Below are 26,745 nucleotides of genomic sequence, written 5' to 3'. Positions count from 1 at the left end.
TGGGAATATGATTTCCACATTTAACTTTCCCATGAGGCGGGAATTATTCTAGTTTTATTTCTTTCCAAAAAGGTCCTTCAGCATTAAATAAGCATTAAAGAGGCATCAAAGTCCTAATTTTTATTAAGGGTATAATAGAAAATATACATAACTTTTCCATATAAATGGATGGTCAACCAAACATAAGCATTTTAGAACTTTGTCACTTTCCGATGGTCAACCAAATATGCCAAAAGTATTTTCCTAGACATCCTCTTCCTCGAAATCTTTTTTCTAGAAATTATATTTCTAGGGAGGAAAATACTTCTCGCGAACCAAACAAGCCCTAAGTGAAAAAGATTATCTAGGATGTAGTTGATGCTGAGGAGTCATAGGTGTCTTTAGTTGTCATAGGTTTTCTAACTACAAGCTGGTAAATAACTTTGGCGGCTTGCACTTTCTAAATATACACTTTAACTTTTATATATCTTTCTAAATATGTGTTGCATGTGCTTGTATTACCAAAAAATTAAATAAATTGATCAATGAACACTCACGCTTAGGGCTCGTTTGGTTCGCGGGAAGCATTTTCCTTCCTAGGAATATGATTCCTGGGAAACAAATTCATAGGAAGAGGATGCCTAGGAAAGTACTTTTGACATGTTTGGTTGACCATGGGAAAGTGACAAATTTCCAAGATGCTTATGTTTGGTTGGCCATCCACTTTCCTAGGAAAGTTATATATAATTCCTATTATGCCCTTAATAAAAATTAGGTTTTTAATGCCTCTTTAATGCTTCTTTAATGTTGAAGGGACTTTTTGGGAAAAAGTAAAAATGGAGCAATTCCCGCCTCATGGGAAAGTAACTTTCCCATGTTTCTCATGGGAAAGACTTTCCTATGAAATGTGGGAATCACATTCCCATGGGAATACAACTTTCCCTTCTCTCTCCTTTGAAAACTCCAACCAAACAAGAGGCATTTTATTACTTTCCCGTTGACCACACTTTCCCCCCTTCTTTTCCCGCGAACCAAACGAGCCCTTAAAGAAAAATTTTATGCAAATATTTATCAGATATCGAATTACACCGAAAATCATTCCTTGATCAAATAAACGGTCTTGATCAGTCATGCTCGTCTCTAAACTCTCTGATAATCGGAATCCGATTCATGGCCCATCATGATTGGAGCCGCTCGCCGAACCAAATCCAACCGAACGAAAACCCCGTCCGCGAAGTAAACCGGAGCGGAAGAGAGCAGCGCAAGAAAGGAAAGAATGGAAGCAAAAGAAGCCAGGGGACAATACTAAAACAAGAGATCATTTGGTTTTATCCAATTTCCACCCCGTCTCTCTCGCCTCTCTTCTATTCTCTTCCCTCCTCGCACGCCCGCCATCTCCCGAAACCCTAACTCCCCCTCCCTCGATCCGACGCGGCCTTCGGCGCTCCCGCCCTATCTTCGCGACCGGTTTGGTCGGAAGAATTGGCTACGGCGCCACCTGAGGCGGTCTCTGACGCCCGACTTGGGGGAGGATTGGCTCCGGCGGCCGGGGACGATGAGCGCCCAGAAGAAGCGGAACTTTAAGATCGAGGCCTTCAAGCACCGGGTCGAGGTCGATCCCAAGTACGCCGAGAAGACCTGGAAGATCTTGGAGCACGCGATCCATGAGATATATAATCACAACGCCAGCGGCCTCAGCTTCGAGGAACTCTATAGGTTCGGTTTGTTCCCCTGTCCGATTCATCCATTTCTCTCGCGAGACTTTCCAATTCCGTATTGATTTGTATGCTTTGTTTCAATGTTTTCTGGTGTTAATTGGTAACTAGTTTGTCTGTTGGATCTATTAGGGTCTGTAGATTTTTATAGGAATCGGAGATCAGGAAACTTCATTGATTTCATGGTGGATTGCTGAATTATAAATTGTTTTCTATTGTTTCCTAGCGGTTCTATTTTTCCTCTCACTATCGAGACGAACATTCTTTTAAGGATTTGAAACTGCTTGGTACTTTCGAACCTACTGGAGTAGAATTTTGGAAAGCTGACACTGCCCTATTTCCTTATAATATCGCACTGGTTATTTGCATGATTGAAGAAATTAGGTATCTACAGTTATTTGTAGTTAGAGTCACTTGTTTCCTGTTATTTCTTGTATGGAAATTCGACATATAGTAAATGCTGCACGACCTGGTAGAAAAGTCTAGCCTGAAATGGGGTTGGCTCGTTCGAAGTACTTTTTTTTAAAAGCATGAACTATTTTGTCTTCCTCAATTATACTTTTTATTTTAATTTGTGAGCTTCTCAATTTCAGCAAATATTGGTAACTCCTAGAAAAAAGAACAGCCTTGGGCATGTGGCTCCCGCTATTGCAGGGTCTGGGGAGGGTCAGATGTAAGCATCTTTACCCCCACATACAGAGAGGCTGTTTTTATATTTCGAACCTCTGATCTCCAGATCACAATAGAGTAACCTTGTTGTTACGCTAAGGCTCACCCTCTACTCCTAGAACTAAGCAAATTAGTTATTTGTTGAATATGAGTGGTATTTTTTCTCTTCAGTCTCTACCACTTATGTTTGGTCATTTGTTATACTCTTAGCATTGACATTTTATGACTTGGTAGGGAATGAAATAGTCTAGAATCAGGACTGGCTTGTTGGATATTTTTTCCCTCCTCAATTTTAGCCACTTTTGGAGGATCCATTCCCCTCCAAAGTGGGCACTTCTTCCTTTTTATCTATTTTATATTTTATTTTTTAATGGACATATGTCAATTGGTAACAGAGCACTTCTTAGGCCAAAGGTTGTCGGTTTAATGAAAGAATGAGTTTTGTGAAGATAAAAGGTTGGGAGAAAGACCCCTGCTAAGGCGGCCAACTTTTTTCTTGACAGCATTTGCATGCATGATGGTGGCTCCAATATTGCTTCTTCTTGAAGAGTTTGAACCTCGGTTCTTATGAGAAGTAAAATAAATTAATTATAGTGATTCTAGGTAGCTATTGGTTGTTAATTCCAGTTATTTTTAGTTAGTAGGAGTTATAGTAGGAGTGAATGGAAGAACTATTTGAAATGTGCTTAGCTTAGGAAGTTTTTACCCTCCTCAAAGCAGGCAGTTTTGGAGGACTCTGCTTCCCCAAAGTGCATATTTTTTTCTCTTATCTGCTTGTATTTTAGATTCGATATCCATCGATAATGCTCATATCTTATTAGAATGTTGTAGTGGTTGTTTCTTCTATAAACATAAGCATCTGATCAAATTGCTGCCTTTCAACAATGTTTTGATCACATAATATCCTTAAAGATTAAGTAATTTGCTCATGATGGATAGTTTTTGTTATCTTTTTTGAAAATCATTATCGTCATCAATACCGAGTGTTTTCCCACCTAAATGGGGCCAACAACGGAGCAACATCTATGTCAAGCAGGTTTTGCGGAAGACTTGAGTCCTGAACAGATTTTCATGACTACAACTCAAGCTGACAACTTCCCAAGAATTAGTGCTCAATTCTTGTCTAACACAACTTCAAGAGAGGAGACTGCTATGAAACCTAAAATGCTGTTTGACAATCAGAGAAGAGTTACTTTATTGATTGTGGTTTAAACACATGCAATATGGAGAAAGCCTCCAAACTCCCTTAGACATGAAAAGACAGCATATAGAGCTAGATGACAAGTTTTGATATAAGGAATCACATTCATTTCTAGGGTGAAAACTATGTGCCAAAGAGTCCAATTAAACACAAGCACCCAATGCAACAATTAGTCTGAAATTATAGTATACTATTGGGTGCAGGAGATGCTTTTCTTTACTATTGCTGAGTTTTTATTTATTTATTTGATATAATCATCAATTCTAGAGGATCAAAGCGTACATGCTTTAGCTTAGTGTTGGCTTGTGACTTAATTATCATATGTTGCAAAGCTTCATGTGAATCTATATTTTTCAGTGAAAACTCTCTCAGTTAATCTCATAAATTTTGGCTCTTGGTAGGCAACATTGATTATTGCAGTTTTGATTGGCACCAAGTGTACTATGTTTTCGTTATGTTCCTAGGTCGCACATCTCATATCCAAGCAATCATGCTGCCACACCAAGCTTGAATATATATGTATACTCTTTTCGATGCTTGATGCCATAACCATAGTAGCTAGCCTATGTTAGCTCCAAGATTCCTGCTTATCCACTTATCTATAGCCATGTTGTCCATTATAATAGACTTCCTCAAATTTCTTGTTAAGGACTTATACCTATTCCTCTATTGCTTCTACCTCTCTTCTCTTTTATCTCTTTTTTTTTGGTACAATGGTGGCTTACACACAATGGGTGTGAATGTGGCCAATAAAATCAGAAAAAAGGAGGTCACACAATGGCTCGGGCACAGACTTGTGGTTGGCCCAAAGAAAGTCTCCAGAGTGGTGAGCCGCAAAGGAGGCAACCCAGTCTGCAGCACTGTTTGCTTTCCTGTAAACATACGTGGCTTGATAGGAGCCACACTCTCCCAGTAGTATACGGATGTCATGGAGCAGTGGCCTTCCCAGTAGTCTTTTATCCCTTTAGGTGAGCCTTTAAGATCAAAATGTATTCCCCCCATCAACATGCAGCCAGTGCCTATTTTTTGTATTGACTGAATCTTTGCAACTTAATTCGGTCATATATAGCATCTCATGTCTAGGTCAACAACCAATTTTTCTTTACTGCATTTAAATAGAACTCTATACCTTATCTCTTATACACAAATAGAGCATATATGATTGCCATCAAGCCTTAAGTAATTAAATTTGTCTTTATGAGTAATTTCGACCATTTATTCCTATTAATTGCTACATTCGATATTGTTAAATGCTTTTGTAAAGCCTTGTCGCAGATTTCAACTTTTTATTTTAAGCTTGCCACCTCATTCTTGTTTCTATAGAACAAACTTGAGCCCCTCTGGTCACTGGGTTCTATTTTGAGCAGATACGCATACTTTGTGTTATTATCTTGTCTTTATGCCTTCAACTTGGAGGAATGCATATACAAGTTTAGTCAACCATTTTGTTTAATGTTATCTTGAGACGAGCTTCTGAAAGTAAGGTATACGCATGTGAATGTGGGTAAGGAAAAATTATGTTGAAGGGTCTTGCAGTACAAAAGGAAAGGAAAATGAAGAAATTGAAAATGACAAGTAGAAAGGTTTGTAAGGCAAAGCTTCCAGTTACAAGTGAATTGGGTCTTGGGGGCACTAAAGATATATATTTCATTGGTGTTTTGAAAGCAAGTTGAGGCTTGGAGAAAACATTTCTTGAAGTTGTTTATGCATAGGAATTTTATCAAAGGAAGAGATGTGGGAGGATGACATTTCAGATAATGCATACACACCACCATATATTTTGCAAATCGAGGTAAAAAAAAGGTTGTGCAAACGTAAGGCTTTGGTTTCATGCAATATATTGTACTGCTATGGTTTTTTTATTTGGGAAAAATTGGGCTTTTGTTGGCTAATCTGCTTATCCACATGATCTTAAACATACAAACCATTGGCTAATCTTCAAGTTAAATGTACAAAATGTCGAAAGTTTTCTCCATTAATGCTATTCCAATATCCCATTAGATGGATTGCTTTTTTCAAGTAATTTTGCAAAGTTATGTCGGGTTAGGATGGTCATGCCTGCCAACAATTCTTGTATAAAGTGAAAGCCTAGTATGGAATTCTGCAACCATAACCATAACAACAAGCCTTATTCCAACTTTTCTATGTTGGCTTTATGAGTCCTCAATCGCCAAAAATTCCTATTAAGAACTGCTTTTATGTTATTTGCAAAATTTTCCAAATTCTTTCCTGCAAATTCAATCCATCTTGGCTATATGTGTACTATACAATTTAAACTGGGAAGGAATTGGTCCATTTATGGTGCTAATTGATGTATTAGTAGAAATAAAGGTGGGGGTGGGGGGAGATTTAAGTTTTTGTAGTTTAACTTGGAGTGCTAAGATACTGGGTATTGATAATAGAAGAGCTTGCATTAATGGGTGATTCAGAAATTGTAAGTGCATCTATCTCTAGTACAATCATTGTGAGGGTGTTGACCCTCTAGAAGTGACGATTAGCTTTTGAATGTGGTGGGGCATGTTACATTGTATACGCAGTGATCCTTGATGTATCAGGAATGACTGTGTTTTTAGCAGTTCTCTCCCTGATAGACTGACGAAGTTTTTTGATTAATAATTCAGTTATCCATTCAAGTTGGTATTTTCACATTGATGAATTGTTGTTAGCATCTAACATTTTAAATGTTTTAGTAATGGAAGATTTGGATACTGAATTTGTAAAGTCAAAAGTAAAGACTTTCCCTTGTTTGGCTGCCAGCCATATATTTTAACCTGTCAAGTTATATGATTTTTGAACTCCAATGTGAATTGTTATTCTGCCATATATTTCCTTTTCCCATTTATTTTTGGTTTAAACTGTTCTATTGAGGAATGCTTTAGCTAGGGGCAGTATTGAATTAATAATTAGTTCATGGTTTTGGCAGGCTGCCTCTCTGTGATTCACTCTGTCAAGGTCAACTGTTATTTTCTGTCATGATGATCTTAAGGATCCAACCAAATTGTTGGGTCTTGATGACTATGGTAATCTCAAGGACAACACAAGCATCCACTGCATACAATTAGATTGAATGAGGGGCTTGTTATAACTTAAAAAGTATATGTCAAAGCTATTTTTTTTCTTGGGTAATGGGATAAGGCCTTCAGGAATTTGAATGATGAACTACCCATTTTTTGTCCCCTGCGAAGATGTGAGAGAACTTGTAAGAAGAGCACATTATTGATGGGAAAGGGATGGGCCGAAAGTTTTAGGGGGCCTGAGGCTCTATAAGAGGAATGACAGTAGGCAAACTCAAATGTGCTTTGGCTTGAAAAACAAGGTTCAACATTTCATGGACATGATGTAATAAAATAGAAGTTTTGTTTCTGATGGCAGGTTAGCAAAAGATGAGAAATGCTGGCTTTATTGTTCTTTTCCAATAGACAGACCTAAGACCACTAGATTAGGAGTTCAGGCTCATGTTGAGTGGGTTTTCATCTATGGGCAATCTGAGTAGAGGTGTAATAGAGTATCAAAGTGATTTTTTAGGGTTTTATGTCTTTGTTTGTGTGGGAGGGGTTGCTCTTGAAATTTTGGTAGATATCTCTGATGGCTAATCCTCTTGGACTGGGTGCAGTCTCATTGTTGCAAAGCACTCTTGTTCGAGGGACGCAAATGCTTATTGTTCATGATTTGCTGTCATAAAGTGGAGGAGGTAGGTGATAGACTGAAGATGGAAAGTGGCTGCATATGTAGGTTAGGACTTCTTGATTATTTTATGTACTCAATGAGTTCCTGAGATAGTGGAGTCATTAGATTGGGGGATGAATTCCATTGCTTTGGTTCTTGATATTGGACAGATCTGTTTTAATTTTTCAATTCTACTTCTCGCTAATTGTTAAGTTCTTAAGAGTACCATGAAAATATTTGAGGTGGCAAATTTTAATGTTGTTTTGTTGAATGACCACATTTTCATGATGCTTGTCCCAAATGAGTGAGCAAAACTTTTCTATTGGAATTCATTAATTGTCCGACTTCTCCTATGTAGTATTTTTGTGTAGTCAGAAACATGTAAATAGAACAATGAAAAAGTCTTTTGCCATATGCCATGCGATCATTTACATCCAAGGATAAGTTGCCAAGCCATGCCAAAAGGAATGTCAATAAATTCTCTCTACACCTTCTTCCTAAGGAATCTTTGACATTTTCCTTCCTTTTTTTGACCTTTAGACTAAACTCAAGAGCCTTACTGTTACGGGGCTATCTCTGGACTTGCATCACATGCTACATGACCCGACCACATTTAAGAAGGTCTTCACATTGTTATCTCCATTGACACCATCTTTCAAGTTCCTATAATATACTGATGTCTAATTATATTCTTCTCATTTTTTACCACGCACCAAACATCCTCATCTCTATGGCATCCATCTTGTCCTTTTCTGGTATATTTGTTGCACAATATTATGCTTCATATAACAAAATTGGTTGAGTTTCCTTTAATTGGAATTTTATTCTGCAGAACTATAATTCTGTTACAATAGTCCTGTTTTGAGTATTCTCATTTATTTCTTCATTCATTAATGGAGCAATAATGCATTCGTCTATTACGTCTTGTTCTTAGTTCTGTCAGCAGCTGCATTAAATTACCATGCAGACTAAAAACGACATTAGCTACTCACCTTGATCAGGCAAGGAGCAGAAAGAGTGAAGCTAAAGTTTCTTTGGTATAAATAATGGAAATAATTGACAATGTGCTCTGTATTGAAGTTTATCTTTAACAGCATATGTTTTCAGTACCTATTTGGAATCAATTACTTTACCATCTTGACTACGAATTTTCCTTTATTAAGCCATTCCTTGCACATACTGATACATTCAAATAACTGGATTTTCTCTAGTAATGACAGTTAAAGTTAGATTATTCACTGTACTGAGCAACCCATGGTTGCATGCTGTACCCTCTAAATCACTGCAGCAAAATGGTAGAGTTTGTTTTCCTTGCAAAGTTAATTTTTTTTCCATCTATTCATGGAGCTTTCAACTCCTAGTGCTGTCTGTATTCAACTTACCATTTTCGTTTCTGCTCGCTCTGAAAGGGAACAAGCTAATTTTGAGGTGTTTCTGCTAAATTCCAACTTAGGGTGGGTCAGCTGAGGCCAGAGTTGACAAGTTCCACTTTACTCTTCCGTTTGTTTAATTAGACTGGCCGAGTCTATACTTTATAGCTCCAGAAATGCTGTTTTTTGGCTAGGGTAGGAATGCATTCATAAGAAAAAAAGTTGTTCAAATGCTGTCTAATGTCAACTCAAATTTTATGTACATTTGGTTTGTGGTATAACAATTTGACATCTATATATATAAAAATTTTCAGTGTTACTGATCAGGTCTGATATCATAATGTTTTTCCTAAGAACATGGTATATACTATATAGTCATGCATTCTCCGATTACTACTGTTTTTTTTTTCAGGTGCTAAGTACAGCATGGAGTTATTTGACAATGTTACTGTTATTCCAAATATAAAAGCCTTTCTGTCCACTTAAGTGGCTGTCATGATTGTATAGATAAACAGACGATCTTTTTTTAGCTTATAGACCATTTATCGTTGGCAATTTTCTTGCCAACATACATAACTGAAACACCAAGGTAAAATTTGAACCACAATGTCATATACATAGAGGTTTCTGGTAAAGAAAGCAGTTTTAGCATGGATATCATGCCAATGTAACTCTTTAATGGAATCAACATGATAACGCTTTAGAATTTCTAGAAAATACAGTTTGGAATGGTCAGAATTGTGCATGCAGGGAGATGAGTACCAGCTAAATTTGGATGTTGCCTTGTAATTATGGTTTTTGCAGAGTCTTGGTATGACATTTTTCCTTATGGGGTTCGTATTGATGCAGCATGTTTTAGTGCCTTGTACTTTAAGGTATGTATTTGAATTTGAGAGGGAACTTTGAGGCTAATTAACCTGTATCACATTTGAGGCCGATGAGCAAGTTTATAACTTAGTCATGATCATGTTGGGGTCTTATAGAATTTAAGTTTCAACGTGGCATATGCCTTAGTGGCATGGGAATCTGCATACTCGAATATTTAGAAGTGCACAGATCAGTTGCATCTCGGTCATCCTAAGCTTGTGTGGAGTTTGACCTGTGTCTGAATTTTCTTCTTTGTGCTATTTTCAGGGGAAGAGTGGAAATACCCATCTTTTTTAGACTTTGTATGTTTTTCTCATTTTATGATATACTGCTGCTTAGAAAAAAAATCCCACTTATATTATTTTAATTAAAGGATGATGCTTCTTTTCATGTCACATATGCTTTCTCCACTCCACTGATTACTGAATGATGTCCTGCACTCTGAACTGGCATCTGTATTCACAACCACCAAAGATTGTTTAGGTTTTTATAATTTCATTTGTGTTTATATTGAGTTGCGGTTTTGGTCATAATTATTCTGTACTTGAGCCCCTTCTTGGTGAAAACCTGAGCTTCTTCTTGGGAATTCAGGAATGCTTACAATATGGTGCTGCACAAATATGGAGAAAAGCTGTACTCTGGCCTTGTAACCACTATGACATGGCACCTAAAAGAAATAGCAAAATCAATAGAGGCTGCTCAGGGAGGTTTATTTTTAGAGGAGCTCAACAGAAAATGGGGGGATCACAACAAGGCCTTGCAGATGATTCGGGACATACTTATGTACATGGATAGGACATTTGTTCCGAGTAATCGCAAGACACCTGTTCACGAGCTTGGACTTAACCTGTGGAAGGATAACATCATTCACTCCCACAAGATCCAGACGAGGTTGCTTGACACACTCCTTGACCTCATACACAGAGAGCGGACAGGTGAAGTAATAAACCGGGGGTTGATGAGAAACATTACAAAGATGTTAATGGACCTGGGATCTTCGGTATATCAAGAAGATTTTGAGAGACCATTTTTAGAGGTCTCTGCTAGTTTTTACAGTGGTGAGTCCCAGCAATTCATCGAGTGCTGTGATTGTGGTGATTACCTTAAGAAAGCTGAGAGGCGGCTTAATGAAGAGATGGAGCGAGTTTCACACTACTTAGACGCTAAAAGCGAGGCAAAAATAACAAGTGTAGTGGAGAAAGAGATGATCGCTAACCACATGCAGAGGTTGGTCCACATGGAGAATTCTGGTCTTGTAAATATGCTTGTGGATGACAAGTATGAAGACTTAAGCAGAATGTACAACTTGTTTCACCGAGTTCCTGGAGGGCTTTTGACGATCAGAGATGTGATGACATCTCACCTTCGAGAAACTGGGAAACAGTTGGTAAGTGATCCAGAGAGATTGAGGGATCCTGTGGACTTTGTTCAACGCCTCTTGGATATGAAGGACAAACATGATAAGATCATCAGCATTGCGTTTAACAATGACAAGACCTTCCAGAATGCTTTGAACTCATCATTTGAATATTTTATTAATCTAAATAACAGGTCTCCTGAGTTTATATCCTTGTATGTTGATGATAAGCTTCGTAAAGGTCTCAAGGGGGTCACTGAAGAGGATGTAGAGGTGGTTTTGGACAAAGTGATGATGCTGTTTCGGTACCTGCAGGAGAAGGATGTCTTTGAGAAATATTACAAGCAGCACTTGGCAAAAAGACTTCTTTCTGGGAAGACTGTTTCTGATGATGCGGAAAGAAGTATGATAGTCAAGCTCAAGACTGAATGTGGGTATCAGTTCACATCTAAACTAGAAGGTATGTTTACAGATATGAGGACATCACAAGACACCATGCAAGGTTTCTATGCCAGTCAGTATTCTGAGACAGGAGATGGCCCTACTCTGGCTGTCCAAGTTCTCACCACTGGGTCTTGGCCGACGCAGCCCAGTGCCCCATGCAACCTTCCAGCAGAAATTCTTGGTGTGTGTGAGAAATTTCGTGCATATTATCTTGGAACTCATACCGGACGGAGATTGACATGGCAAACAAATATGGGAACAGCAGATATAAAAGCAACCTTTGGGAAGGGTCAGAAGCATGAGTTGAATGTTTCTACTTACCAAATGTGTGTCCTCATGTTGTTCAATTCTGCGGATCGTTTAAGCTATAGAGAAATTGAGCAGGCAACAGAAATACCGGCTTCTGATCTGAAGCGTTGTCTTCAGTCTCTTGCTTGTGTCAAGGGTAAAAATGTTCTCCGTAAGGAGCCCATGAGTAAGGACATTGCAGAGGATGATGCCTTCTACTTCAATGATAAGTTTACGAGCAAGTTTATCAAGGTGAAGATAGGGACAGTGGTGGCACAGAAGGAGTCAGAGCCAGAGAAGCACGAGACTCGCCAAAGAGTGGAGGAAGACAGAAAGCCTCAGATTGAGGCAGCTATTGTGAGAATAATGAAATCTAGAAGGGTCTTAGATCATAACAGCATTGTAACTGAGGTTACCACTCAATTGCAGTCCCGTTTCCTGCCAAATCCTGTTGTGATAAAGAAACGAATCGAATCTCTCATTGAGCGGGAGTTTTTAGAAAGGGACAAAGCAGACAGGAAACTGTATCGCTATCTTGCTTGATTCTCGCATGCATGTCCTGTGGATTGAGGCCCTACTTTTCAATTAAAATGCATTTGGTAAGATAAATGCTGTCTGATGTATTTGTCAAAATGCTTTGCTAATGTTGCTTCTTATTTTTGCTTCATTGACCTGTTCTGATGAAATACAAAATTTTTACTTGCATTTTCTGTTCTTCTCGTAACGTCAGCAGAATTTAGTTTTGTTTTATTCTCTTCCCATCAAAATCAAATGCTCTGCCATGTTTCTGTAAGTTGGTTTCCATCTATTACATTTCCTGTTTCAGATGGAAATCTTTGATGCTTGGGACATGGGAGGGCCAACATTAATTTCTTAAAGCTGAATCATAATGTGTGCACAACCATACTTCTTCGGCAAAATCTGGGAGAGGAACGCACCTCCTTGCTCTCAGACTGGTTTCATTGTAGCACTCTGCTTCATCCCGCGGCAGTGGCGGTGGGGATTTTAGAAGAGGGAACACTGTTCTCTTCTCAGTTGTCTTTGGTTAGAAGAGGGAACACTGTTCTCTTCTCAGTTGTCTTTGGAAAATGTAAGTTAATTTTTGGTGGGTTCTTTATTATCAGGTAATGTTACTTGTCATGAAGAAAATCATACCTTTCATTTTGATATTTGTGAACAATGAAAGAGTTATCCCTGGCTATAAGCTACACTGATCTGTACGTAATTGTGAGACTTACCTGCATGTAGTGGGTGGTCAAACTACGGAGAGGACGCTGCATTGTGGTTGCTTATATGTTTGAGCTTGTTCTTGTGATCCGAGATCCATGGTCGCGTTATGCCAGCCATCGCTTTGGGGCAGCTTTCACTTGCCAATGGAGCATGCAGAGAGTTTTTGAGGGTGGGAATAACATTTCCCCTGCTGCTTTGTTGGAAGTAGAGAAATAATACAGGAGCTCATGGAGAGTTGCATTTTAAGATTTTGAGTACCGCAAGAGACATTGTTGCAGAGATTGAAGGTACAGCTTGGTTTGATCGGCACATCTTATTGCAGGATATGATTGCCTAGCAATAGATCTCGGAATGGCATTGGTTTATTCTAGGCTGACTATTTTATCTGAAGATTTGGCTTCGGTGTTGAAAATTATGTTTCCTCCATGGTATCCCAAATCTCGAAAATTTAATCTTGTAGGGAATGTAATCATTGCGATTCTAATTTTAGTTATGAATTAAATGCATTCGATTTTTATTTCAGTTCATTCTAATTTTAATTTTAATTTTGATTTTGGCCGCAAATCAAATACATTCTAGATATATAATTTAAATCCAAAATGGACTCCTCATGAGACATTATTTGTTGACTAATGTAAGGTCGGGTCTACATTTATGCAGCTCCGAATTGTACATCGTTCCCCACTTCCTCGTCGGATGCGGTGGCATTTGGAAGTTTGCCCAGACCAGTTTTCTCGTTGCTCGTGGTATTACAAAATTTTGCCTTCCCAAATAACTCGATACAGACTTTCTAATGCAATCATCAAGAGACCATTGACAAGATTGTCGGCACACTGGTCCACCCAGTGTTTGCTGTCCATGATCTTAGAACCTAGATAAATGCATCGCTGCATGTTTCACACAGCTTCGTCACTGTTCACTGGAGGAGGGAAAAAGCTAACTCCACGTAGTTTTTGTCGTCGAACCAGTAAATGTATCATTTAGATGTTTTTTCTTATAATTGGGGTTGGGTGTCGCAATATAAATCCTAGTTGAATGCTCACCCATCCGCCACGGCCGCGACCGACTCGCCACCATAATTTTTTTTTATTATATTTTTTACATTAGTTGCTTATACTAATCGTGTGTGTGAGTACAACCAGCTGTGTTAGAGAAAAAAAACAAAAAGACAACTCAATAGAGATGGAATAATAGAACTTTAAGTCCAAAAACTCTCATTAGAATGGTGAGCATTGTAGAAGCCTGAAAGTCATTGAACTTTCTCACCATGATTCCTTTTTTTCACTCTATCTGTTTATGTGACATGGGCTCTATTAACACCTGTACGGACTCAGGCTAGAGCCCGAATCGCGGGTTGCTATTAAGCTTCGGCCGGGACTGGTCTTTTCTCAGGTCCGGACTACTCGTAACTCTCGGGTAGTTGGCCCTGATTCCCGTTTCCAAGGGGGGAGGAGATTCTTTTCTCTGCTACGTCTTCTTCCTGCTGAGATTTCCGGTTGGAGATCTCAATCGGAGAATTCCGTTGAGGAAAGAGGGATCGCAGATCGCTGTGGTCCTGATCGATTATCTGGTAAGCATCCAACGAAATCGTTTCGGAATCGTTCGATAATCAATATTTATAGCAATTTTCGAGAAATTTCCCTGTAAAAGCGAACAATTTGATGTTTTTTCTTGTTTCTGAGGCCGATGACGGGGGGTGGCGCCCTAACGGATCTCAAGCGGTCTGATAAGACAGATGTTCATTCTGGTTTTTCCGCATGAAGCGAGGCAACAATTGTTGTATAATATAGTACAGTAGTTTTTACGATTTTTTAATATTTCTGATATTTAAAACTCCCTTGATCATCCTCTATTTTGGATATTTATGGGAAAGAATAGGCTATAGCTAGCGGAAAAGCGAAAAAATCTAAGGGTTTTTTTTAAAAAAAAAACAAGATCGTGTAGTCGTTGTACAAGCTCTGAGAAATGGTATTAAGCAGTTCATTGGCTCAATTTTCATATTATTAGTTTTGGATATTTTGGCGAGATTTTGTGATGTTTCATGTAATCTAGTGCGTCGTCCATTTGTTTAGATCTTATAAGGAAATAGTAAGCTAAATCCGTAGCAGAGACGGTACTCTAGGCTTTCTCGTGAATATTGCATAGAAGAATTAAAGAAACTCTGATCTCCTGACCCTATTATATGCCCTAAGTAAGATTTAAAAAGGCCGATTTTGTTCCTTGATTACATAATTTTTGGGTGAATTTTACGAGATTTTTTTTGATTCCTCCTTCACTTTAAATGCTTTCAGGTTCATCTTATTAGATTTTGAAGGCAAAAAAAGGGAAAAATAGAAAAACCTAACCCTAGCTAAATCCCTTGCAGAGGTTTGATTTGTAGAATTTCCTCCGAGCATCTCATAGAAGATTTCAACCCTAATCTTGTAACTAAGGAAGGATGTCCGGCCAAAGCCAGCGACTGAATGTCGTTCCCACGGTGACGATGCTTGGGGTGATGAAGGCGCGCCTCGTGGGCGCTACCCGCGGCCATGCCCTCCTAAAGAAGAAGAGCGATGCCCTCACTGTCCAGTTTCGAGCAATCCTAAAGAAGATCGTCACTACCAAGGAATCGATGGGTGAAATCATGCGTGCCTCCTCCTTCGCCCTTACTGAGGCCAAGTACGTAGCTGGTGAGAACATCAAGCATGTTGTCCTCGAGTCGGTTAAGTCTGCCTCCCTCCGTGTGCGCTCCCGCCAGGAGAATATTGCCGGAGTCAAGCTCCCACGGTTCGAGCACTTCACTGACTCAGGTGCTGGCGATACCAAGGCTGACCTCACTGGACTTGCCCGTGGAGGCCAGCAGATCCAGGCTTGCCGTGCTGCACATATTAAGGCCATTGAGGTCCTTGTGGAGCTTGCCTCGCTCCAGACCTCTTTCCTCACCCTTGATGAAGCCATTAAGACCACGAACCGGAGAGTCAATGCCCTTGAGAATGTCGTCAAGCCGCGCCTGGAGAACACCATCAACTACATCCGGGGGGAGCTTGATGAACTTGAGCGAGAGGACTTCTTCCGGCTGAAGAAGATACAGGGGTACAAGAAGAGGGAGGTTGAGCGGCAGCTCCAGGCTGCGAAGCAGTTTGCTGAAGAGCAGTTTGCTGAGAAGGTCTCACTCAAGAAGGGTATCTCCATTAACTCTGCCCACAACTTGCTTGTTGCTGGGGCTGAGAAGGATGCGGATATTATCTTTTGATGTGGGAACATTCATTTGGTGATTAGGTGGGTTGCTCTCATGTTGTTTCCAATAAAGGTTTACTGGCTTTTTAGTAATATTGTGCATATTCTATGCCTAGACATTTTTATTAGTCAATGGTAATAATTTCTGTGACCAAATCCATTATTTATCTATTTATGCATGTATTGAACTATAATGTCAACGAATTGTGACTTGGCCCAAAAGAGGAAAAGGTAGTACTGGATCAAATAATGTAGAGATGTATCTTCTTTGTTGTTTGAAGCTCGTAGGATTTATAATTCAATCCTGAATATCATAGTGGCAGCATATTAACCAATGTGGTGAAGTCAAAAGATCTGCCCTATCTTCTAAAGCAAGGTTGCATGCTTGTTTTTTCTTGATTTTAACTCTTATCCTGATGTTTGGTGTCATTTTTTTCTTTCCTGTGTTCTCATCCAATTGGTCACCTCTGAGTGAAGATTTCTGGGCTATTGGTTCTTTCAGATATTGGTTCATGAGTTAAATGCATCCACTGCTTCTTCTACTCCTCTTAGTTGTTACTATATCTTCCTCTGTTTTTTTTTTTTTTTTTTTTTTTTTTTTTTTGCACATTTGCAATCATGTAGAAATAATAGGATTACCAGTACTGACTACCTTTTTTGCTTAAAATGATTCTTTCTCATTGAAGTAATGATGAACCCTGATTTTTTTGCCATTGATGTTGGTGCACAAATGAAGACTTAACCATATGAACGAAGTCCTATTCCGCTTAGGCAAATTGTTTATCTTCCATATATTCTTATCCTAGTACGCAATCATCATTAAGTGGCTTACTCATTTTTCAATACCCTTGTGTTATTTTTTATAAATATTTTTCATCCGTCTATTGCTTATCTTCAGTTTGTCCCCAATTTTGCTGCTACTTTTAATCATCCTCATGTATGTAAATTTCTATATTTATAAGTGAAGTTTTGAGTGTGAGGACGAACTCCATGAGGCCACTTGGTCATCTTAGCATTTACATTCAGTGGATATATGGGTGAGTATCCATATTCCACTTATTGATACAATATATAACTTATTGGCCTTGGCTGATATAGGCTAATATAGCCCTAGATGCATGTTGCTAAGATATTATTGTATCAATCAAATTTTTAATATCCTTTAGATGTGTTGTTATAGGTTCAGTTTTCTAGTCACTGAATACTAAAGTTAGACCATAAAATGACAACTTATCTGTTTTTTACTATATCGACTGAATTTTCTATATCCTGGTTGTTATATAGGCCAAGATTTATGGACTTTTTGATCATTTAAAAAAATTCTAAACTTTCCTATCTGGCTCCAGATATGCTCATACCTCAGCCCCTCCTGCTATTGGTTACTCATCAGATTACGAGGGTATTGGAGATATAAAATTGCAACAATGCAATCATGGGGCTGACTGTCTATGCTGATGGGACACTTCAACTAACTTGTCACATTGCTAAGCCTAAGGTTTCAAGCTCAACATTATTTTTCATTTAACCCAACATTCAAGATGATTGCCTAAAATTATTTTGTTGGTGGCTGTTTGATTTCACACCTCTATGAATTTAAGAGAGACTTAAGCTATGAATGAACCAAGCCTGGATGTAATTTGGATGCTTTTCCATAGCCCACTTTGAAAAGCGTCAGATCTAAAATAGGATTCTGTTATCTTCGCTTTTCATAAAATCCATGCTAACCAAGATGCCCCTAAGAGTTGCCTACCTTTTGGTTTATTCCAAAATTTTTAATAAGGCCATAGCTTTGCCCTGTGGATTTATTTCTCTAGTTTTTGTTTCATTTTTAACTGTCATTATTTGTTTTAGTAGGCTTTGTGATATATCCATATCCTTCAAGTCCCCATGTATTTTCAAGTCCACCCATTTCCTTCTTTCACACTCAAGTTGGTGATACACCCCTAGTTAATTGTTATAGAATTAACTTTCTACTACTCTGGTTTCTGTTCTTTACCAGACTCGCACATGTTATGAGTTTTGGCTCTTAATTCTTTTTCATAAGTTTACTTGAAATGTAGACCTTTCTGTTACACCCTTGATTCTAGCTTGTATTATATTACCTTGCTTTTATGTAGGTTGTAGAGGTAAGAAATCTTTTGCAAGTGCTGTAATTTGTTCTATTTGTTCACTATTACTTTAGGTCAATCACTTAGGGAGAGAGGGGGGGGGGGGGGGGGGTTGCTGCTTTTCTTCTAGGAAAATGTGTAATCCCCCATGCTTTTGGATGCTTATGAACAAATTTTGTCTTTATCACTCAATTCCACTATTACGAATATACCGATGCCTGTACTAGAGTTATTAACAAAGTGTCCTTTGTCAATTGTTTTATGTTACTCCAGATGTCATAAGTTCTAAACAAAAGTGTAACATCACTTGATTCCAGTAATCCCCATACCGTTTATTTGAGCTTTAGGCTTTATGGAACCTTTTTTCCTCAATTTGTATCTATCAACTGCTATGTTATTTGTCAATGCAGGCTATTATCTAATATGTTCTCACAACACTCGTTCACATGAATCTTTTTCCCAACACATTCCAGTAACCTCTCAGCTTCAGTGGCCTTATATTTTTTGTATTGGGTGTGATGATACTGTCTTGTATAAGCTCTCTATCTATATATTCTCTAAAGATTAGATTCATATGAATTTCAAGCTTCTCTGGTTTACTTGTTTTTTAGCTATATCCTTCTTAGCTATTACTAGCGTCCATCTTACTTTTCACATTTATCCATCTCTCTATTTGCCAACCTTTTGAAAAATACAACAATTTTTCCCCTTAATATACTTGTAATCATTTTCTTTTAAGTTACTGGCATTAACGATCTTGCAACACCCTAGAAGCACATTATCATCTTCATGCACTCATTAAATTAAATATTAAGATCTTGAGTTAATTCTTTTGAGACGATATGCATTCATAAGTTTTTAATAATGCTTTGACACAGCTGTAGTGTTATTTTGGTTGCTTGCCCAGCATATTTGTTGAAAGCTTGTGCTCGAGTTGTGTGACTGCATTTCCCCATTTCCATGCTTTCTCCTATTATTCCTTTTTTCCAACTGGCTAAAAAGTAATTTTTGTTCAGAATATCATTACATCATTAGGTTTTAGCAAGACTCAATTAAACTAATGAGAAAGAAAAAAGCAAAAACCCCAATAGAATAACAATTTATTTTCACAATCAGTTTCTTTTTTTCTTACGGTCTGGTAACTTCAACTACACAATAGATAAGATTTCTATGCTGACGGCATATAGCGACATACTGGTTATATCAAAAACATGTTGTGTAGAGTGTTTTGAAGATTTTACAGAAGAAATCAAGCTATATGGTTCTGTAATGGATCGGTAGCTTCTTTAAGATGGCGCAAGTGAATGGCTCAAGGGTTTGGATTTGAAGAAACTAGGTGATGATCAAACAGAGTTAATCCTAATGTTAGGAGGTTGAATAATGTGCTAATAATGATCTTATATACATCCATGTTTCTCTTGTCTTTGTGGGAAATTAATCATGGACGAGGTGACCTGTACGCCATGACCAAATACAAGCATCAGAAGCGTTGCTTGCCGGCTTTTCGCAGCACTAATTTGTTATCAGTTTTTTGAATCAAATTTCACTATTCATTCCTTGTTTTGTCTAGCCCATATTCATGACTATATCCCACCATCACTACTGAAAAATGATATTAAGGCATTCTCTCTTTTTTCTTGTTATTTGACCTTACCTAGCTGGTCTTTTGTTTTGTTCTTCCCCTTGTGGATGCTTTTCTGCAGGCACCATGCTTGCGCCAGCTATTATATATTCAACAGTGGATGGATAATTGTTTTTATTCTAAGCTCCATTTTTTCATGAATCCAGATCCTTGGACTGCTGCTTTCGTCTTTCTTTCTTTCTTCTAGATAGGTTTTATCGTATCATACTTTGCATTTTTTTTGTTTGAAAGTGGGAAATTGAAACATAAGTCAGAACCTAAATTGGAAACTGCCGACCCAGTTTAATTTATATATAAAATGTTTATTCTAATTTATATGGTGGTATTAAATTCCTAGTAGATCTATCTAGAGGAAATATGACTTTGACATTGATTTGGCTACCCTAGAATTGTATCTGTTATCATATGTTAAATTGCTAACGACAGAAAACACTAAACACGACTTTTTGACATTTTATTGTCAAAATATATTTTTTAGATTATTAAATAGCAAAGCTAATCATCTAAAGGTTTTTAATAATTTAATATGTTTTGAAAGGATGTCTAGTCTGTTATGCTTGACTGATTTTGTATTTCTTCATTGTGTTTTTTTTTAACATTTTTGCTTTTCTAATTTACATTTTTCAATTTCTTTATCATATTTAGCTGAAACTGTTGAACTAGAGTAAAAGCGTGGAAACTGCCAAACTAGAAGCCATTTTTTTCAACCTAAACCAAAATCAAAACCAACTTCTCAAACATTCACATCCTTCTGTGGTTTATCTATTTAAACCCATATTTTTATGTGAACAGAGCATCCTGCTCGTTTTTTATCTTTTGCTTGTAATTTGCAATTACGGTGTCATCTTTTGCATATCTCTTGGCTTCACAAGCACCAGAAATTCGAGTAGAACAATTTTTTTTTGGTCATTCCAGTGGTAATGTTTAGACCATCTTCTATGCCCGTGCTTCTTAGGCAAGCTTGGGCTTTCATATCTAGAATCTGGATTGTTTTGAGCACATGACAAGTTATGCTGCATAAAGAGGGGTTGTTATTATGAGGACTTCACCTATATATGGATTTATGGATAACCTTTCTGCTAGAGGGATGATCATTGCTGTTATATTCCATCTTTGTCAGCAAGTTAGTTTAAACACCTAAAAGCATCAAGTGTTCAAGAAGTTTGAAATTTTGAAGAAATGCTGTTGGATGGTATAGCCAAACTAACTCTTGTGGCTGCCTCCTCTTCTATTCCCTATGGCTATACCATCTTAACTGCAAAATGCAGGACACAAATTTATTTTCATTCTGTCATCTGTGAATCCTTGATGTCATTTCTGGTTTCTATGTCAAAAATAGAGTAAATTTTTTGTGCTCTAGTTGTGTGACTGCATTTCCCCATTTCCATGCTTTCTCCTATTATTCCTTTTTTCCAACTGGCTAAAAAGTAATTTTTGTTCAGAATATCATTACATCATTAGGTTTTAGCAAGACTCAATTAAACTAATGAGAAAGAAAAAAGCAAAAACTCCAATAGAATAACAATTTATTTTCACAATCAGTTTCTTTTTTTCTTACGGTCTGGTAACTTCAACTACACAATAGATAAGATTTCTATGCTGACGGCATATAGCGACATGCTGGTTATATCAAAAACATGTTGTGTAGAGTGTTTTGAAGATTTTACAGAAGAAATCAAGCTATATGGTTCTGTAATTGATCGGTAGCTTCTTTAAGATGGCGCAAGTGAATGGCTCAAGGGTTTGGATTTGAAGAAACTAGGTGATGATCAAACAGAGTTAATCCTAATGTTAGGAGGTTGAATAATGTGCTAATAATGATCTTATATACATCCATGTTTCTCTTGTCTTTGTGGGAAATTAATCATGGACGAGGTGACCTGTACGCCATGACCAAATACAAGCATCAGAAGCGTTGCTTGCCGGCTTTTCGCAGCACTAATTTGTTATCAGTTTTTTGAATCAAATTTCACTGTTCATTCCTTGTTTTGTCTAGCCCATATTCATGACTATATCCCACCATCACTACTGAAAAATGATATTAAGGCATTCTCTCTTTTTTCTTGTTATTTGACCTTACCTAGCTGGTCTTTTGTTTTGTTCTTCCCCTTGTGGATGCTTTTCTGCAGGCACCATGCTTGCGCCAGCTATTATATATTCAACAGTGGATGGATAATTGTTTTTATTCTAAGCTCCATTTTTTCATGAATCCAGATCCTTGGACTGCTGCTTTCGTCTTTCTTTCTTTCTTCTAGATAGGTTTTATCGTATCATACTTTGCATTTTTTTTGTTTGAAAGTGGGAAATTGAAACATAAGTCAGAACCTAAATTGGAAACTGCCGACCCAGTTTAATTTATATATAAAATGTTTATTCTAATTTATATGGTGGTATTAAATTCCTAGTAGATCTATCTAGAGGAAATATGACTTTGACATTGATTTGGCTACCCTAGAATTGTATCTGTTATCATATGTTAAATTGCTAACGACAGAAAACACTAAACACGACTTTTTGACATTTTATTGTCAAAATATATTTTTTAGATTATTAAATAGCAAAGCTAATCATCTAAAGGTTTTTAATAATTTAATATGTTTTGAAAGGATGTCTAGTCTGTTATGCTTGACTGATTTTGTATTTCTTCATTGTGTTTTTTTTTAACATTTTTGCTTTTCTAATTTACATTTTTCAATTTCTTTATCATATTTAGCTGAAACTGTTGAACTAGAGTAAAAGCGTGGAAACTGCCAAACTAGAAGCCATTTTTTTCAACCTAAACCAAAATCAAAACCAACTTCTCAAACATTCACATCCTTCTGTGGTTTATCTATTTAAACCCATATTTTTATGTGAACAGAGCATCCTGCTCGTTTTTTATCTTTTGCTTGTAATTTGCAATTACGGTGTCATCTTTTGCATATCTCTTGGCTTCACAAGCACCAGAAATTCGAGTAGAACAATTTTTTTTTGGTCATTCCAGTGGTAATGTTTAGACCATCTTCTATGCCCGTGCTTCTTAGGCAAGCTTGGGCTTTCATATCTAGAATCTGGATTGTTTTGAGCACATGACAAGTTATGCTGCATAAAGAGGGGTTGTTATTATGAGGACTTCACCTATATATGGATTTATGGATAACCTTTCTGCTAGAGGGATGATCATTGCTGTTATATTCCATCTTTGTCAGCAAGTTAGTTTAAACACCTAAAAGCATCAAGTGTTCAAGAAGTTTGAAATTTTGAAGAAATGCTGTTGGATGGTATAGCCAAACTAACTCTTGTGGCTGCCTCCTCTTCTATTCCCTATGGCTATACCATCTTAACTGCAAAATGCAGGACACAAATTTATTTTCATTCTGTCATCTGTGAATCCTTGATGTCATTTCTGGTTTCTATGTCAAAAATAGAGTAAATTTTTTGTGCTCTAACTTACAGAACTTTGGATTATCTATTGAGAAGATCAGCACAGGAATTCTTTACATTTTCTCATGGTGTCACTAAATTCTATTACTTTTTATTATCGTAAAGTTTTGAAGGAGGTCCATTGCTATAGGTTTGAATGGTGGGAATGTAGGAATCCTATTGAGTGGATTTTGAGAAAACAAAATGATGTTAGATGAAGTGAGAAAACAAAAACATATTGAGAAACTTTTGCAGCCCTGTGGAACATGACAGATTGAGTGGTAAATATTTTGTAGAATGAAGAGCTCTAATGATCTCAAAATTAGATCTGTTGGAAAGCTGAAGGAAAATTGCATGCTTTGTTAAACACTTAATCAGAGCATAGATCCAAAAAATGTAAAAAAAAAGGAAGAAAAGGAGATTTGGGAAGATTTTAGGATCAACGGAGGTGATAATTTTGGATAAATTGATCTGAGAGGATAATAGAGGATGATAGATACATAGCATCCCTAACAACCAATATAGGGATATCTGTATGCCTTTTATGAACATTACATGTATATCTATTTTTCAAGCTTAATTTCAGGTCTTTTGGTGTTAACTAGCTGCATTAGTGTCTATTCTTGTATGTTTTCTCATAATTGAACTCAATGACCAAGGTCTGCAGTGTAAGTTGCTAGAACTTGGTATCCTCCATATGAATGTGATGGTGTGAGGCCCTTCTTACCATACAATGCTTAATCACATTCTGTCACTTCGTATTTAGGTGTTGTTTCAGAAGCTGACATTATTTGCTATAATACACTAAAAAGCTGCTTGCTGTCACTTCGTATTTAGCTATTGTTTCAGAAGTTGACATTATTTGCTATAATACACTAAAAAGACACCATTGTTTCAGTGATAATTCCATGGGATGACCTGATGATGTTTCTTTGATGCATCTTGGTTCTAGTGATTGGATTTGGGGCAGTTGCAAGGAAATCAACAGCAGTTGCATCCAGAAGAGTACCTTTCCTTCTCTCAAGTAATGGTGTATAACCATTGAAAATTGAGGGGGTAGATTTTATTGCTTCAAGCAGGATCCATTATTCCTAGAATTAAACATTATATAGAAACCTTAGAATAACATTACGGTTCACAGTTGTCATCTTAAGTGATCCAATTTAGAATGTTTCATTAGCCTGTTCGGCTTAGATTTTTTTTCCTTGTGGCTCACTGTTGTATCTTATTCGATGCTCTCTGTTTGGGTAAGATTGTTGTTATCATGATGTTTAAATGCTTCATATTGATCAAGCTAGTCAGCTTATTATGAATTAAAAATTGGTGGCAGAAGATAGCGTGGAGTCATTTACCTACCTGTGATGTCTAATGACACAAAAAGCTTTTTGGTTGTGCCGGAAAGGCTTGTGGGTAAGCATTTCTCTAGCAGCATTTTTTTGTGCTTAAATTGTATGACATGAAGATTAATTCAGAATAAGACACTCTGAAAACAGCATAGAACGTTTGTCGGGTATGCTCTCATGTCCTGAACCTTGATAGTGGATTAGTGTTGTTATACAAAGTGATAGTGTAACCATGGGATTTTATTACTTTTAGGCCCTGCAGTAAATGAACATTTAATAAATACATACTTCATACTTACCTTTCTGAAAATATATTTTTATATATACACTTCATATATACCAGTTATGCATAACAAAAGCTTCATTTGAATTAATAGAATATTGTTTAATATTTTTCTCAACACAGCATTTCTGACAACGGGAAAAAATAAACATTGCATCTTAGTTTAATTTTATTTTGAGACTATGATGAAGTACAAAAAGTGAAAAAGGAGAATGGTCAATTAGTGATGGAGGAACTCTCTAACCAAAAAAGAATTAATGAAAGAGAGAAGAAAGGAGATAAGCAGGTGAAAAGTTGGGGTGGGAAGTCAGCTGCTGTTTGATTGTGTTTAGAATTTATTAAATCTTCATTTAGTCCTATTCATCTATTATCCAATTTTTTGTTTGATGTGATTTTTATATATTGCTAAGTTCTCTCAGTATATTTCTAATTAAAAAACTTATTTCTGTACCAAGCAAAAAAAGTTATTTTCAGTCAACCTTTTACTAAAGTCATTGTTTGCACCATGGATTGCAAAGGTATTGAGCTTGTATGAGTACCAAAGTGTTGGCTATAATAATCAAAGCCCTATATCTGATCACTATTGTCGCCCATTTTTATTAATTATTTTATAAACTAAATACAAGTAAATCAAAATTAAATTATATTAAGATCTAAACTTTATCTTTATAAATGCAATGCAAGTACCAATAGTAATTTTTATCTGTTATTCTTAACAGGCATGTAAATGCTACCACCAAAGCCTGATTACAAATATGACCTCAATGCTGATTTTTTATAATATCAGTTGGAGGAAATTTCTACAATAAGGATGGGACAGATTTTTAATTAGCCATAAAACTTTGATCCACATCCATTACATTGGAATAGTTTATGTTTAATCAAAAAGTAAATATATATAATTTCTGACACATATCAAAAACTGCCTTGTACTCGGTTGTGAAAACTTCTTACAACTTAGGTTGATTTATTATTACAGCGGCCCGGTTAGATCATCTGAAAACAACATGCTTTAGTAACTCAAAATGCAAACATGCTTTAGTAACTCAAAATGCAACTCAGAAAGTCGATCGGCTGGTGTGTTGTGCTCTCATTGCTCTCTTTATATTTGCATTTCCAATTGTGCCACATAATCAAGCAACGTTCATGGTGGAAGACGGCTGACATTCTAGACTGATTTTTTTTCATTGCTCCGTATATTAAGATTCATTTATCTTTCCTCGCTGGTATCAACCAGCTTACTCATGCCTAATGGGCAGAACTTTACCAAGACCTTCTAGAGCTGAAGTTGCGCTGCTTGCTTTTGCAGGACTACTTCCTCTTGGCTGCGCCGCCAGTCCGCCGGCCCTTCAGCTCCTCTGGCTCTTGCTCTCGGTATCTCCGGTCGAAATCCCAAACCATTCCTGGATAGTGATCCTACCAAATTAAAATGTCCAGCGACCGCCATTTGCCGAAGGGCTTGGTTGGTCACTGGGCAACCTACTTTGGATGGCTCTACATGGTAGAATACTACATGGTCGAACATAGCTGAAGGACACGAAAAAGGGAGTTCCTCTCCAATCCCTCTCTCGCTCGAGAATCACAAGGAGCCACGACGCCTAGGCAGCAGCTAAACGCGATTGCCAAGCCAACAAACCTTCTTTCATGTGATTCGATGGCAATATTCTTCTACTGAAAATGGTCATGGAAACAGAATATTCCAATCGATATCTTTTAAAGTATCACTTTATGTCAGCAAAGATAATAAGGGCCAATATTTTTGTTGTGAATTTTACACAAAAGATCTATTTAGCTATTGATTTTACAGAAGAAAGATTGAATTTTCCGTACCCATAATTGTTTAAAAGTTTCCGGATATTTTTGCCCCAGGGTGCAAGTGCGAGATAGGTAGTACATATTTACCGAACGCTCAAAACACTTTCATTGAACGTCTAATACACTTTATATGATATCATATCCTTCGCT

At 37.2% G+C, this 26,745-nt stretch overlaps 2 protein-coding genes across 10 annotated transcripts; both read left to right on the top strand.

Annotated features, from left to right (window-relative positions):
• Nucleotides 1-1,276: 1,276 nt before the first annotated feature.
• On the top strand, nucleotides 1,277-13,308 carry LOC103720217 (cullin-3A-like). Of its 2 annotated transcripts, XR_003388087.2 has the most exons (3): nucleotides 1,279-1,695; nucleotides 10,059-12,155; nucleotides 12,383-13,308. XR_003388087.2 is itself a non-coding variant. In XM_026809658.2 (2 exons), exons 1-2 carry the CDS (start codon nucleotides 1,535-1,537, stop codon nucleotides 12,097-12,099), a joined length of 2,202 nt encoding a protein of 733 aa, XP_026665459.2. In that variant the 5' UTR covers nucleotides 1,277-1,534; the 3' UTR covers nucleotides 12,100-12,270. The 2 variants fall into 2 exon arrangements, 1 of the variants encoding a protein (XP_026665459.2); XM_026809658.2 differs by lacking the exon at nucleotides 12,383-13,308 and having other exon boundaries at nucleotides 1,277-1,695; nucleotides 10,059-12,270.
• An 821-nt stretch (nucleotides 13,309-14,129) lies between these two features.
• Nucleotides 14,130-26,609, top strand: LOC103720216 (V-type proton ATPase subunit D-like). Of its 8 annotated transcripts, none has more exons than XR_005512153.1 (5): nucleotides 14,130-14,356; nucleotides 15,152-16,044; nucleotides 17,349-17,497; nucleotides 24,488-24,564; nucleotides 26,090-26,609. XR_005512153.1 is itself a non-coding variant. In XM_039127263.1 (3 exons), exon 2 carries the CDS (start codon nucleotides 15,224-15,226, stop codon nucleotides 16,016-16,018), a length of 795 nt encoding a protein of 264 aa, XP_038983191.1. In that variant the 5' UTR covers nucleotides 14,130-14,356; nucleotides 15,152-15,223; the 3' UTR covers nucleotides 16,019-16,044; nucleotides 26,090-26,609. The 8 variants fall into 8 exon arrangements, 3 of the variants coding, with proteins under 3 accessions (XP_038983191.1, XP_008808039.2, XP_008808041.2); XR_005512152.1 differs by having other exon boundaries at nucleotides 24,485-24,564; XR_005512155.1 differs by lacking the exon at nucleotides 17,349-17,497.
• The last annotated feature ends 136 nt before the right edge of the window (nucleotides 26,610-26,745 follow it).

This window comes from Phoenix dactylifera, chromosome 6, assembly GCF_009389715.1.
Source record: "Phoenix dactylifera cultivar Barhee BC4 chromosome 6, palm_55x_up_171113_PBpolish2nd_filt_p, whole genome shotgun sequence".
Lineage (NCBI taxonomy): Eukaryota > Viridiplantae > Streptophyta > Magnoliopsida > Arecales > Arecaceae > Phoenix > Phoenix dactylifera.
This window is presented reverse-complemented; position numbering and strand designations above follow the sequence as displayed.